A 15,687-nucleotide genomic window follows, 5' to 3' on the forward strand; every position below is an offset into this window, starting at 1 on the left:
CAACATATGTAACTACATACAGATGGCACACAGCATGTTTATCTACATACAGACGTGTACACAAGAGAGAGAGAGAGACAGAGAGACACAGAGAGAGACAGAGAGAGAGAGACACAGAGAGAGACAGAGCGCACATAAACGTTCTAACTCTCAGGCACATTATAGTAATAATTAAATAAGTGGAGTAAGATTAAACACAGTCTGTATTGGCTACCGCTTTCAACTCGTACAACATAGGAGTCATGGCCTGACTATGTTCAATCTTACTCCACTTATTTAATTATTACTATACACACAACCGTGTACACAATATATAGACTTATATGTGTACACAATACAAAGATCCACATATAGCCGTGAACACAACATGTATAACGACAAACATCCCTAAACACAACATGTAGGTCAACATCAGACGCTTACACAAAATATTGACTAACATATAACCTTGTACAGACCATGTAGGTCTACACATGCACAACCTTGCACAAAGCGGATCTATCCACATACAATCGTTTACAGAGCATAGTATATCTGCACACAACTCCGTGTACACACCATTCATACCTCCATACAGCCTTTTACACAGCCTACACGTAATATGATAAGGGCGTCAACCTGAGCACAGGACGTGAAATTGTTTTTTGTTGTTGTTTTTTTTGGTCTAAGAAATCATTAGCAGCAGCTCGAGGCATGAAATAAAGTTCCAAGGAAGAATAGATACCCGCATGCAAGTATTCGACATCACTAATATCTCAGTGTACCAATAGAGAAAATGAATTTCCCTAAGGAAATCATAGATTTACGTGTTTGACATATTAGGGGATCAGTCTAAAGTACACAACTGAAATAGGTATCAATTAAGAAGTGAGACCAGCTGACAGAGCGAATTGAAGTTGTTCCGAGGCATCTCTTACGTATTTCTGGAAGGAATCGACTTTCGTTTTTTTCCTAAACCGTTCCTGAAGCCAAATGCCATTATAAGACAACTACTGGTTCTGTTCTGAAAACATATGTTTGGCAGTACGACATTCCAAATGACATCCATGTGGGGATCCGCTGAGGGACACGCCCAGTCTGCCGACTTACATGAGGATTGGATAATTATAAGGTGTGCGTCATCAATGGAGTGGATACATGCTCATTGTGTTAACCACTGGTTTGTCTGGCACAGGAGCGACTATTTACAGGCAAACTTGCTGAAGCTGGAATAGTGATCACTGCAGCTTAAATAAACATTCACTCACACTTTCAAGCTGTGTGTTTTTTTGTTGTTTAACGCCGCACTCAGCAATATTCCAGCTGTATGACTGTCATCAGTGAGACAAGTTATAAAAAAGTTGGATCGACTAAAACCTGATAGCCACCCTTGACGGTGTCGTGTAGACAAATTGATATCGATGGATCCACTTTTATATATTTTTGGAAAGCTTATGTATCATATCATGTGAAGAATATCAACGTGTTACAAAGGGTAAATACTTATTTAGATCATATTGTAAATTTAAGTTGGAAATGGTGATGTTGAAATTTGATCTATTCTGATGTTGACTCAGACTTCCTGGTACACAACGTGATAATGTTGAACCTAAACTCAGTAGTTTTTGTCGTGTCTCCAACTTGTCTCTTTTTAATCATCATTCGTCTGGAAGAACTCTGGAACTACCGAAGGCGCTATTTTGAACTGTTGATTAAATATACTACCGTCTTCATACATAATGTACCCATGTGATTATGTTACCCTCAGATATGTCTTTATGTCGTATTCTATTTCTTTGATCGTCGAAAAAACTACTAAATTATTCACTTCAAAGTCAGAGGGTAGTGACTTTGAATTTCTCAGAGATTCCCGTAATCCGTTTTTGATATTGTGTAGCCATAAGTGAGAACTGTGCTCGATAGGGGCCATTCGCTGTAATGACAGGACCGTGAACAAGCATGATCAAGTTCATATCTGGCCCCGAGTCTGTCTTGCCTTGCCTTGCATTGCCTTGCCTGGCCAAGTTCCCATTAGGCAGTGCAGTTGGACACTCTCATCTATATTAATGAGAATTATAGAGAAACGGTCAGTCTTGATTATGAAAGCAGAGTCAATCAAGAACTGGACAGCTGGTCAGTTTCCATGAAAGCTACGTACTGATTTGTGTACAATGGAAATTACCCATCAAGTTTTGATTTAGAGAGCTCAGTGAAGCTGTGCTATGACTTGCTGCAGGATAGGCGAACATGATCAATGTATGGAAGCAATATGAGAAGGGAGAAAAGGGGTTTTCAAACTACAACTGAAGTTACAGTGTAGGGATCATGTCTGATTCATATTTCAGTATGAAACTACATATGAAATGAAAGTACGCTATTCCCGAGAATCAAAATTAATGTCAGCAGTAAGCGAATTGGTACATCCATAAAAAAGTATATTCAATATTCTATATGATCTGTATGTGATCTTTCAAATGATAATTCATAATATTTCATTGCAATTATTTATTGCAATTACTTATATCGACATTTGCAACTGAAACATTAAAGCTTGATGACAAGAGTGTCATTGACATCGGGTGTACAATATTCTCATATATTTCTATTTTCACGCAGAAATGTAATCCTACAAAAGACGGCATGCTCAACGTCCACATCGTCGCCCACTCCCACGACGACGTCGGCTGGAAGAAGACAATGGATCAGTACTACAGTGGGCAAGGAGGAGGGAACGGTATGTGTCAGTGGGGCCATGAATAACTGCATTACGTTTGTCTTGCATTAAATGGTGCCATGTCAAATATCATGATTAGGCAGTCATCATTGTCATCATGTATTTGTTCCCAAAACGGACGCGTATGCCGTGTCTTATATGTTGTTGGTAATAATGACTGAAGACAGTGATGACTTAAATGGCCACATTATGTTTTAAAATGACTACAGCGAAACCGCCTTCTCTCGAAGTCCTGGGTAAATATGCTGAGTTTTCCGTATTTCGAGTTAAGCAGAGCTAAATATGCTGCTTAACAAACAAAATGTATACACCCATGTTTGATGGTGTCTAGATCTTGTTCCTAGTGTGTCCGTTGAAAGGACCTGTTCCTAGTGTGTCAGCTGAAAGTCCCTGTTCCTAGTGTGTCAGCTGAAAGGCTCTGTTCCTAGTGTGTCCGCTGAAAGGCCCTGTTCCGAGTGTGTCAGCTGAAAGGCCCTGTTCCCAATGTGTCCGCTGAAAGCCCATGTTCTCAGTGTGTCAGCGGAAAGCCTATGTTCCCAGTGAGTCAGCTGAAAGGCCCTGTTCCTAGTGTGTCAGCTGAAAGGCCCTGTTCCCAGTGTGTCAGCTGAAAGGCCCTGTTCCCAATGTGTCCGCTGAAAGCCCATGTTCTCAGTGTGTCAGCGGAAAGCCTATGTTCCCAGTGAGTCAGCTGAAAGGCCCTGTTCCTAGTGTGTCAGCTGAAAGGCCCTGTTCCCAGTGTGTCCGCTGAAAGCCAATGTTCCCAGTGAGTCAGCTGAAAGGTCCTCTTCCTAGTGTGTCAGCCGAAAGGCCCTGTTCCGAGTGTGTCCGCTGAAAGGCCCTGTTCCCAGCGAGTCAGCTGAAAGGCCATGTTCCGAGTCTGTCAGCCGAAAGGCCCTGCTCCCAGTATGTCCGCTGAAAGCCCATGTTCCCAGTGAGTCCGCTTAAAAGGCCCTGTTCCGAGTGTGTCAGCCGAAAGGCCCTGCACCCAGTGTGTCAGCTGAAAGGCCCTGTCCCTAGTGTGTCAGCCGAAAGGCCCTGCTCCCAGTGTGTCCGCTGAAAGGCCCTGTTCCGAGTGTGTCAGCCGAAATGCCCTGTTCCTAGTGTGTCAGCAGAAAGCCCATGTTCCCAGTGTGTCAGCTGAAAGCCCATGTTCCCAGTGAGTCAGCTGAAAGGCCCTGTCCCGAGTGTGTCAGCCGAAAGGCCCTGCTCCCAGTGTGTCCGCTGAAAGGCCCTGTTCCGAGTGTGTCAGCCGAAATGCCCTGTTCCTAGTGTGTCAGCAGAAAGCCCATGTTCCCAGTGTGTCAGCTGAAAGCCCATGTTCCCAGTGAGTCAGCTGAAAGGCCCTGTCCCGAGTGTGTCAGCTGAAAGGCCCTGTTCCCAATGTGTCCGCTGAAAGCCCATGTTCTCAGTGTGTCAGCGGAAAGTCCATGTTCCCAGTGAGTCAGCTGAAAGGTCCTCTTCCTAGTGTGTCAGCCGAAAGGCCCTGTTCCCAGTGTGTCAGCTGAAAGGCCCTGTTCCCAGTGAGTCAACTAAAAGGCCCTGTTCCTAGTGAGTCAGCTGAAAGGCCCTGTTCCCAGTGAGTCAGCTGAAAGGCCCTGTTCCCAGTGTGTCCGCTGAAAGGCCCTGTTCCCAGTGTGTCAGCTGAAAGGCCCTGTTCCGAGTGTGTCAGCCGAAAGGCCCTGTCCCTAGTGTGTCAGCCAAAAGGCCCTGTTCCCAGTGAGTCAGCTGAAAGGCCCTGTTCCTAGTGAGTCAGCTGAAAGGCCCTGTTCCCAGTGTGTCCGCTGAAAGCCCATGTTCCCAGTGAGTCAGCGGAAAGCCCATGTTCCCAGTGAGTCAGCCGAAAGGCCCTGCTCCCAGTGTGTCCGCTGAAAGGCCCTGTTCCGAGTGAGTCAGCCGAAAGGCCCTGTCCCTAGTGTGTCAGGCAAAAGGCCCTGTCCCTAGTGTGTCAGCCGAAAGGCCCTGTTCCTAATGTGTCTGCTGAAAGGCCCTGTTCCCAGTGTGTCCGCTGAAAGGCCCTGCTCCTAGTGAGTCAGCTGAAAGGCCCTGTTCCCAGTGTGTCCGCTGAGAAGACCTGTTCCCAGTGAGTCAGCCGAAAGGCCCTGCTCCCAGTGTGTCCGCTGAAAGGCCCTGTTCCGAGTGAGTCAGCCGAAAGGCCCTGTCCCTAGTGTGTCAGCCAAAAGGCCCTGTTCCCAGTGAGTCAGCTGAAAGGCCCTGTTCCTAGTGAGTCAGCCGAAAGGCCCTGTTCCCAGTGTGTCCGCTGAAAGTCCATGTTCCCAGTGAGTCAGCGGAAAGCCCATGTTCCCAGTGAGTCAGCCGAAAGGCCCTGCTCCCAGTGTGTCCGCTGAAAGGCCCTGTTCCGAGTGAGTCAGCCGAAAGGCCCTGTCCCTAGTGTGTCAGCCAAAAGGCCCTGTCCCTAGTGTGTCAGCCGAAAGGCCCTGTCCCTAGTGTGTCAGCGGAAAGGCCCTGTCCCTAGTGAGTCAGCCGAAAGGCCCTGTCCCTAGTGTGTCAGCGGAAAGGCCCTGTCCCTAGTGTGTCAGCTGAAAGGCCCTGTCCCTAGTGTGTCAGCTGAAAGGCCCTGTCCCTAGTGAGTCAGCCGAAAGGCACTACACTGCTACGCCCACCTTGGCTATTCTCAGTTCACCATGTTGAGTTAATCATCATGTAGGAGACATCACAAGCAAGAAACAAAACATCGTAATAGTCATTGTCTCAAAGTCAGTAGCAGTCTACATTATGACATGGTTAGCAATAAACTGAGCTCTTGTAAGAGTGGACATCTTTTTCTTCCGTCGGAGAAATGTACTGCTGATTTGAGGATGAAAGGCTCGGTGCCCATGGCACATTAGCGGTATGGCGTGTTAATGTCCCCTGCGTACAATCGCAATAAGGCTTCCTTGACGAGATGAGGCTAATGACAGAATAATAGAATCGATAAAGAAATATGCTGATATATAATGACCACATTGTAGCCGTCAACTTGTTTATGTCATGTTCGTGTGTTAAACGAATACGTAACATTGCTATAACCTACCTCTGGGACAGTCAGATATATAGAAGGCGCGGATGTGTGCTAACAACTCGAGTCTCGCGTGTTTGTGGGCGTGCGTGCGTGCGTGCATGCGTGCGTGCGTGCATGTGTGCGTGCGTGCGTGCGTGCGTGCGTGCGTGCGTATGTGTGTGTGCCTTAAATATATTGACACTCAAGGTGCCGACAAGAAATTTGGGGAGGGGAATTTGGATCCGCCATTGTATATGTGAGAAACTCATATACCATACATCAATATCCGAAGTTATAATATATCTTTTTATAATGAAGTCATAATAAATGTTTGTGTTTCTTTTTGTGTTTGTGTGTACATTTGGTGGATGTGTTATAAATCACTATGATAAACATAATATAAATTAACACATGCTTATGACCTCGTCGGAATCGTACAATGGACTATTTCTTATGAGTATGCTGAGGGATTATAGTTTTGGTTCCGTTTATATATTTATTCATCTGTTTATCTGAAACACATGTCAATCCCGATGATTCACACTTATTACAAAATTTGAAACTGAATTATTGAATTATTATTAAATCATTTTCAGCTGAGTCATTTTATCACGGAGGCGAGTGCACAAGGTGTATTTTGGACAACGCGATCAGGGAACTGATAGGAAATCCCTCCCGAAGGTTTATATTTGTGGAGATGGCCTTCCTCTCTGCCTGGTTTAATGAGCAGACAGAAGACATGAAAAGACAAGTAAAGGCATTGATCAACGAACGTAAGAATTTGTTTGTTTGTTTATTTGTTGTTTAACGCCGCACACAGCAGTATTCGAGCTATATGACGGCTGTCTGAAAAATAATCGAGTCTGTACCAGACAATCTAGTGATTGGCATCATGAGCATCGATCTACGCAATTGGGATACGATGACATGCATCAAGCAAGTCAGCGAGCCTGACCACCCGATCCCGTTAGTCGTCGTCGTATAGCTGGAATATTGCTGAGTGCAAACAACAAACCATCCAATCAACTTAATTTATCATGAACAAAGGTAGTAAATGTGTGAACACAATGGCTGCAAGATGCTCGCACTCTTACATCTGAAACCTGACGAGTTTAGCGTTGGTCAAGCCCAACATAAGTCGAACGTTGCACATCCCGGTTCGCCCCGATTATGTTTCTAGGTTTGTCAGCACCATACCCGTGCTCGTGGGTTTCACCGAAGTGGTAAACGTCTGAGACCTGCATCACTTCGGGCTTTCCTCCCACATTAAGCTGACACGCCACTATATAACTGGAATAATGTTAAAAGCGGCGTTAAACCCAACTCACTTACTTACTCACACGTTAACTTCTGAACATTAGTAATACATTTTACTTAACTCCAAAACTACAAGGAAATTTGGACATAACTTTAATGTAAACATGGCAGCAATCGTAAGCTAAATGCCACCCTAAAATCAAAGATATGTACCTTTAACATATAATATATGCTTTTCAAGAAACGCTATGCATTGATGTATTGATTGTGTAGTTGGTGGTAGCTTCTTGGAAATATCAAGAACGTGATGTAGACACAATGCCTGGGCCTTCCCTCAAGGACTATTGTGCTTGAGCATGGTGGATCTACGTGAGAGCACGGGCTGCACGTACTGATCCAGTGTGCTTGGCATGTGCCGCTGACCTACCGTGTACCGTTACATCCTCATTGCACATTCAAAGGGAAAGCACTTCTTGTCGGTACTCAACGATCTAAATAATGCATTCACGAGACAATAAACCCACTTTTAAACATTAGACAGCAATAAAATACGAACATATGTGTCGTTTATTCATATCACTTGAAATAAATGCACAATAAATGTGGACAAAACGCAAGCAATTCAAATCCCAGTTGGAATGGTTTTTAAAGGATGCGTATATACAGGCTGTGTGTCAGTAGCTTACTCTACTGTCCAGTATCGGAGTTACTTGTGTATAAAACATGTGATTCTGTTCTATCTTCATCAGTATGATCTGTAATCCAACGAGGAATATAACCAGTAGTAGTTATGGACCATTTGTGAATCCATATGTCAAATGTCAAATATTTATCAGTCCACAATCGTCTCCGTGTCACGCCTCAAAGGCAGTCGGGAAACAGCCGACATCCGCAAATCTCCTCATCTGTTGACGTGTTATGATACAGATTGAAGGACACAGAGATATGGTTTCATCAGACAAGAAACATTTTTGACAAACATTAATACTTGATACAGGAGATTTATGATATTATTCAGTTACTTGTTGAACTGGCTCACCCGACGCATACCGGATACCGCGACACTCTCTGACCAACGAAGAAGAGAATCATCGCTACACATTAACTATCTGCCAACATAATTCAATTTTTAATAAATTTCATTTAGGGCCTTTTTTAACTTTTAACAATTATCTGTGAGACGAAAAAAACATCGTTCAAATGGCAATGTTGTGGGTGTGAGTTTGTCTTTGAGTGTGCGTCTGCTGATATTTGGGGGGCAGTCGGGTAGCCTAGTGGTTAAAGCGTCGGCTCGTCTCGCCGAAGACCCGGGTTCGATTCCCGACATGGGTACAATGTGTGAAGCCCATTTCTGGTGTCTCTTGCCGTGATATTGCTGGAATATTGCTAAAAGCCGTAAAGCCATAAAAACTCACAAACTGTTGATATGTGTACGTGAATAATGTGTTTTTGTCTCTGAGAACACTTTTGTTTGTTTGCTTGTTTGGTTAACCCCGCACTCAGCAATATTCCAGCTATATGAAGGCGGTCTGTAAATAATCATGAGCATCGATCCACGCAATCTGGATACGATGACATGCATCAACCAAGCCAGCGAGCCTGACTACCCGATCCCGTTAGTCGCCTCTTACGACAAGCATAGTCGCCTTTTATGGCAAGCATGGGTTGCTGAAGACCTATTCTCCCCCGGATCTTCACGGTACGTGAGAACACTTACTGACATTTAGCTTATGAAGATGAACACAGGACAGTAAAGACATTCATTTATATTTGATTCTTTACATCTGCCACGTGCCAAGGAATATCGCGGCTGCAACCTATGGTCCAATGCCCCGTTATAAGGCCAAATACAGCATATACGAAAACCATTTCAATACTAACGATCCCGTTATTAAGATGATCACGTTCAGTAACTCAAAGCGTCATTTGTTCACTCAGGACGCCTGGAACTAATAATCGGTGGTTGGAGCATGAGCGACTCCGCGACGACATACTACGACGACGTCATCGATCAACACACCCATGGCTTCCAGTGGATCGAGAAAGAGTTTGGCGAATGCGCCATGCCCAAGTCTGGATGGCATGTAGACCAGTTCGGGCACTCGAGGGAACATTCTTCTATATTTGCACAGGTATCAGTAGATAATTAAGTAGATTTACATGTAGTTTATCGACAAACGTCGTTGACATGTTATATTCTACTCAAAAGAAGTTAAAGAACACCTGATTCTTCTATATTATGTCATAATTATGTGAAAAATGTTCTTTAACGTCTTTTGAGTAGTACATGTATTCAGTATTAAAATTTTGTTAACACAAAGCCATCTGGACTGTCGAACATAGCTCGTGTTATCCGTAGTTCGGGACAATCGTGAACATTTTATATTGGGTCACGGCCCCGATTCGTTTCTACCAACACTATGCAGGTACGATAAACTCTGTACCAAGTTACTGGGTTCGTCAACAACATTTAGTTGGACTACTTAACCTGGGCTATACGAATATTTAACACAACAACTGAGTGCTTATTGGAGGTTATTATTCGGAATAGACAGAGGCCGAATTTTATGGAGTTATATATCTAAGAAATAAACGAGTAGGAGTTGTTTATCGTACAATAAAACACTGCAATAAAACACTGCAGGGAGAATAAACCACGAGTGGCGCTGTGAGTTATCCCAAGAGATTTAGCTGGGCCAAAACGTTTGAAACGTTCTTTTTTCTACACCGTTATCTTAAAGTGTAAAGTAGAATGAATAACATCATGTACATAGTTTTGTTTCAATTACCTTATGTGAACAGTCCGTGTTCCATTTCAAAACAATGTCACACAAACGTACAGCACAATATATAAAAGTCGTAATTTTCTGATCAATTGATTTTGTATTCATAAAATACAGTTCTATAAGTTCTCACCAACTTTAATGTGTGTTACGATGTTTGCCCTCGTCATATTCCCAGTCCTAAGCATCCAGGTGTTATTAAGTAGTATATTTATAGAATGTACTGAAGATACGTGTGTACAAGGATGCCTAACATTCCTCACTGGTTGTTGTTCTAAGTAGGTGACCTACATTTGCGGACATGATGTGACACTGAGATTCCCCATTGTGTGTACGTGTTGAGGGGCGGTCGGGTAGTCTAGTAGTTAAAGTGTCCGCTCGTCACGCCGAGAACCCGGGTTCGATTCCCGACATGGTTACAATGTGTGAAGCCCATTTCTGGTGTCCCCCGCCGTGATATTGCTACAATATTGCTAAAAGCGGCGTAAAACCATACTCACGCACTACGTGTGTTGACAGGGAGTGTGTGTATGTGAACACTACACATCCTGCTGCTATAGTTCTACATGTTCCCTTATTTCTTTCCTTGCGTATATGTAGGTTAGATGAGTGAGGGTAGGTGGTTGTGTAACCACTCTTCAATGGCGTACATGTGACTGGGAAAGAGAACTTGGTAAATTGGCATAGTTCCTTAATGTTTCTTAATGACAACGACGTGCGTAACTAAGGCCTAGTGATGCTTGTTTGCAGCCTCAAACTCTCTGCTCGTGATCATCACTTTGAGCTTAAACGAATTAGTGTTCAATTGGCATTGAAGTCAATTCACTCCTCACAATCCCTCTTGTGTGTACTGTGTGATGTGTGATGTGTGATGTGGGTAAAGTATGTTTGTTTGTAATCACAGTAAGACCCAATTTCATTTCAGTAACAGACGACCATGGTACACTAGATTTTCAAATACAATCGTTAAGAGCTCCTGGTCCTAGAAATTTGACCACAGCAATTTCTGGTTGCCCTTATCGGACTAAGATCACTCCCTACCTTTTGGTATTTGATTTCAGTTTGGCTTTGATGGGTTGTTCCTTGGTCGCATAGACTTCCAGGATCAGGACAGGCGAACCAAGACAGCGAACATGGAGACGATATGGAGAACAAGCCCTGACAGTTTAGGTGAGTAAAACCTGGACATATATGTACTGTGTATTATTAATGTTTTTATAACTATGATAGCCCTTATATATGTTATAGTGGAGCGGTGGGGTAGCCTAGTGGTTAAAGCGTTCGCTCGTCACGCCGAGGACCCGGGTTCGATTCCCGACATTGGTACAATGTGTGAAGCCCATTTCTGATGTCCCCCGGCGTGATATTGCTGAAATATTGCTAAAAGCGGCGTAAAACCATACTCACTCACTCACTTATATGTAGTAGTACACTCCACCTAAAAAACATGATAACAATTGTTAGTTTGTTTGTTGTTTAACGCCACACTCAACAATATTACAGCTATATGATGGCGGTCTGTAAATAACCAATCCAGTGATTGACATCATGAGCATCGATACCCGCAATTGGGAAACGATGACATGCATCAACCAAGCCAGCGAGCCTGACCACCCGATCCCGTTCGTCGCTTCTTATAAGCATAGTCGCCTTTTATTGCAAGCATGGTTTGGAGAAGACCTATTCTACCCCGGATCTTCACGGGTTTAAAATAAGATAACAACTAGCATAAAGTCAAACGATAGTCAAAGCAGTAAATGTAAAAAGACATATGTAATTTCACTACTCACGTGCTAACATCACTTTGTTCTGTTTCAAATTCTCTGAATATAGTTGACCTTTCAGAAAGATTTTCGACTGTGTAAGCGAAAGTAATGTCACGTAATTTATAAGCATCGGTTCATGCAGTCGCACGGCATAATAATGTCTTGTACATGTGCTTGTCATTTGAACAAATTGCTAAAAAGTAAGAACGCTGTTTTTGTAAATATATTCTGAATTAAACAACAAAAGAGAAACCGTGTAAAACCAGGCTGCGTAGGTTTTATCGGTTAGTGTAATATCACGATGCATGACGTTTGTGTGGCTGGAGGTATGACACAAGGCATAATTTGCATCTATGGAATCGAGACTTAAGAAAATGAGTCCATCTTGTGTTGGGAGATTTAACAAAAGGCAATACTTGCAATTGGAATGTGAGAACATAACACAATAAATAACAGCGGCAAACCTCTTTCCATAATCACATATCATCCTTCATGTGCCACAAAATCATTTAACAGTATTATTCAATCATAGACCATTTTGTATTATCCTACAGAATGTCATAGGGACCTGGGTTAGCCTAATGGTTAGCGAGTCCGATGCATCAAATAAAAGAGAAAACAAACTTTCCATAATCAGAATAATAAGAAATGTATGCAAAAATCAAAGCCCATTGTGCGATTCCGACAATATTTTGTGTTTATGAATCGCTTTAAAACAGTGATAATACCCGGTGTTCGCAAACAGATAGCATATTCTGCCCCACAAACACATGCACGGGCAAGGGAAGTGATCACCTGAACAATCACGGTTGACCTTTGGATTATGACATAACGTCAGATGAATGTTGTTTGGAATATGGCCACATGGCGAAGCAATTTTGAGTGAGTGAATTGGATTTTACGCTTTTACCAATATACCTGCAATATCACGGCGGCGGATACCTGATAATGGGCTTCCCACGCGGTACCCATATGGGGAATGGAACCCGGGCCTTCGGTGTGACGAGATAAACAGTCTCTGAAATACCAGTGCTCGTCTCCCCGAGGACGGTATGGTAATCAAGTCTAAGTGGATAAAGCCTTCGCTCACTGAAGTCGCGAAAATGCCGATGACACGGGTTCGATTCCCCACGCAGTTACAATGTGTGAAGACCATTTCCTGTGCCCCCGTCGTGATGTTGCTGGAATATTACTGAAAGCATCATAAAACCATCCTCACTTACGCGTCTCCCCAAAAGCTCCTTTTCGATTTCTCGTATCACCATGATATAAGTGGCATGTTTTCTAATCGAAGTAGGGGCGGTCGGGTAGCCTAGTGGTTAAAGCGTTCGCTCGTCACGCCGAAAACCTGGGTTCGATTCCCGACATGGGTACAATGTGTGAAGCCCATTTCTGGTGTCCCCCGCCGTGATATTGCTGGAATATTGCTAAAAACGGCGTAAAACCATACTCACTCACTCTAATCGAAGTAACACCATACACATACACCATCTCAATTATCACATTGTTTTCATATTCAAGCAATGTTGGTGTCATGGAATCGCCATGTTTCGAGTCGAGATGATGAATCCTCTGCTTTCTTCAACAAGGAACAATAATATGTCTCCTGGCGTATTTTCAGGTGACAAGACGAGTCTCTTCACAAGCGTCCTCTATGATGGCTACTTCTCCCCAGAAAGGTTCCGATGGGAGGGCTGGGGCCCCGGCATGTTGTCAGTAAGTGGACAGGTCACTTGACAATCCTCTCTGACCGATATGTAAAAACCAGGCTTATCTGAACTCCACCACAAGTGATCCTTCCCACCCCGTGCCAAATTAAACCTTCACAATCTGGTCTGCGTTGTCTGGAAGAACTAGCTTGTCAAACGTTTGAAGTCAGGCAGGCAAATTTGCGTGCTTCCCTGGCCCTTTGTCGTGTTCTGTGTCTGGTTATAACGGTCGATATTACTTCTCCTGTACACGTGAAAAATACAATATTGACTGGTAGATTAAAGGAGAAGAAAACGGAACGAATTATGTTTGTTATCAATTCCGTTTTGGTGGTAAACTGGTTTGTTGTTTCGATCACCAAACTCTTCCAGCTGATGCGAATGTAATACATTGTAGAAATACTTTTTAAGTGACATTTATAAGCGATGAAGTCAAAACTCTTTTCTCGACCTTCTGGTACACAGTTCTAGGATGAAATGACATTACATTTTCCAGACAGGTAATGCATTTATAATTGAATAAGCTCGAGAAGGGGACCCGCTTTGATATTTTATAGATATACATATATCATATAATCTAGTTTAATATAGACAAGTAGTGTGAATCACAGACAGAAAACTGCTTATACTCCGAATAGGAAAGTTAGAACGACCACTGTAAGGCTCAATGCTGCGAGACTAGTTAACTGCCGGAAATGTGTGTCTGTCTTTGGGTAAATGGTTCCAAGACGCTAATGTTTACTAAAGACACACGGGGATGCTGGATGACCGAGGTCCGCGATGTAGCCGGGATAAGACTATTTGGGATATATATGCATTAAGTACTTCCAGTAATAGGTGAAGAGGGGAGGGATGGAATCCCTTAGACGTTCATGAGTACGATAGAACTGTCGATGCATCATCCAAACAATGCGACATAAACAGCCTTGCATGAAGATACTGACGTTGTTGCCAATCTATGTGAACATTACGGGGGATGCCAAAGTAGAGAGATTATGGAGATTTGGGTTGTGTCATGGTAGCATCATGCCAGTGGCTGTGAGGGACGAGTTTAGTTTCTGCGTCACTGTTGGCAATTGTCCAGTGCCATCTTGCTCATAGCGTTCTGAGTGCTGCGACTAACGTAAGTCTATGTTAAAGTATGGGAGTTTTGGTGGTCTTTGTGTTAAGATCGCTTTTAGAAAGTGGACCAGTTTAACGCCAGGTACAGTAGAGATGGACTTCCCATATTGTTCTCAAGCGTTGACTTCAACCCAGGTCTTCCGTTTAATAAGCTAACGATTTATAATTAACCACTAGCTCCCTTATAACATAGGTATTAGGGAGCGTTTAGATGTATCGTGTTGACAGTTATACGACGCACTGAACCCACAACACTAGCTCTGTCGACTCAAAGGAGATTAAGAGGTGCATTTATTTCCATTAATTCTAATTCATACGTAAGGATGTGTCAACCTAACAGTAACGCTTAATGTCGAATATGCCGATAATGGCGATTACATATATTTTTTTAGGAGTGGGTGTTTTCATGTTGTTTAACGCCGCACTCAGGAATATTCCAGCTATATGACGGCGGTCTGTAAATAATCGAGTCTGGACCAGACAATCCAGTGATGGACATCATGAGCATCAGTCGATCCACGCAATTGGGATACGATGACATGCATCAACCAAGTCAGCAAACCTGACCACCCGATCCCGTTAGTCGCCTCTTACGACAAGCATGGGTTGCTGAGTGAGTGAGTGAGTGAGTGAGTGAGTTATATCACGGTATGTTATTAAAAGCTAATAAAATGAATACCAAACTATATTTTGACGTAAACGGGATGATATGCAGTACATGTTCACATCCAGGCTTAAACATTGTCGTCATCTCACGGAAACATATCCTTGGTTGGCCACGAACTCTCTTAATAATACATCTGTAAGAACGGCCAGTATAACACGAGAACATCCCCCAAGGAAACAGCAGCTAATCATCTGACTGTATAGGAAAGTGTATAATTGTCTTTAGATGTGTAATATGACAGGGTTAGTCATGCAGATCAATAAGCTTGACCTTTAACAAGACATCGAGTTGTGCCGATGTTTGCTAGCCGTGTTAAGTTGGTTTCAAGATTAAGAATTTATCAAGCGTTTAGATTTTGCATTAAATATCCGTTGATAAACCGATTAACTAACGATATATACATAAAATATTGACAAGATATTTTCCCTTAACCAAGACGTTGGCGTTTCTCATCCGACAGATGAATGATAAATCAGTGGGTCTCAATCAGATTGACGCAGGCTGCAGGATGATTACAGACATGTAAGGACGCGAGACTCTCCCGTGGAGTGATCGCTATCCTATTCCTATCAGTCAACAGTTATTTACTGTCAGGATAACTAATGATTTCCACACATAACGATAAATCACCGCTACAATAATTACTTTGTAATTAATAGATTGCCGTTTGAT

At 43.1% G+C, this 15,687-nt stretch overlaps 1 protein-coding gene across 3 annotated transcripts in view; it reads left to right on the forward strand.

The window, feature by feature from the left end:
• The window catches only part of LOC124132471 (lysosomal alpha-mannosidase-like), a 91,594-nt gene that overhangs the window by 37,979 nt on the left and 37,928 nt on the right, over nt 1-15,687 (forward strand). For all 3 annotated transcript variants that reach the window (XM_046496400.2, XM_046496384.2, XM_046496391.2), the window contains exons 3-7: nt 2,596-2,713; nt 6,308-6,484; nt 8,907-9,100; nt 10,813-10,921; nt 13,139-13,233. In XM_046496400.2, the coding sequence (XP_046352356.2) occupies nt 2,596-2,713; nt 6,308-6,484; nt 8,907-9,100; nt 10,813-10,921; nt 13,139-13,233 (693 nt within the window). The remainder of the gene's footprint in view (nt 1-2,595; nt 2,714-6,307; nt 6,485-8,906; nt 9,101-10,812; nt 10,922-13,138; nt 13,234-15,687) is intronic.

Source organism: Haliotis rufescens, unplaced genomic scaffold, assembly GCF_023055435.1.
Source record: "Haliotis rufescens isolate VD_foot unplaced genomic scaffold, xgHalRufe1.0.p SCAF_20, whole genome shotgun sequence".
In the NCBI taxonomy this organism is placed as follows: Eukaryota; Metazoa; Mollusca; class Gastropoda; order Lepetellida; family Haliotidae; genus Haliotis; species Haliotis rufescens.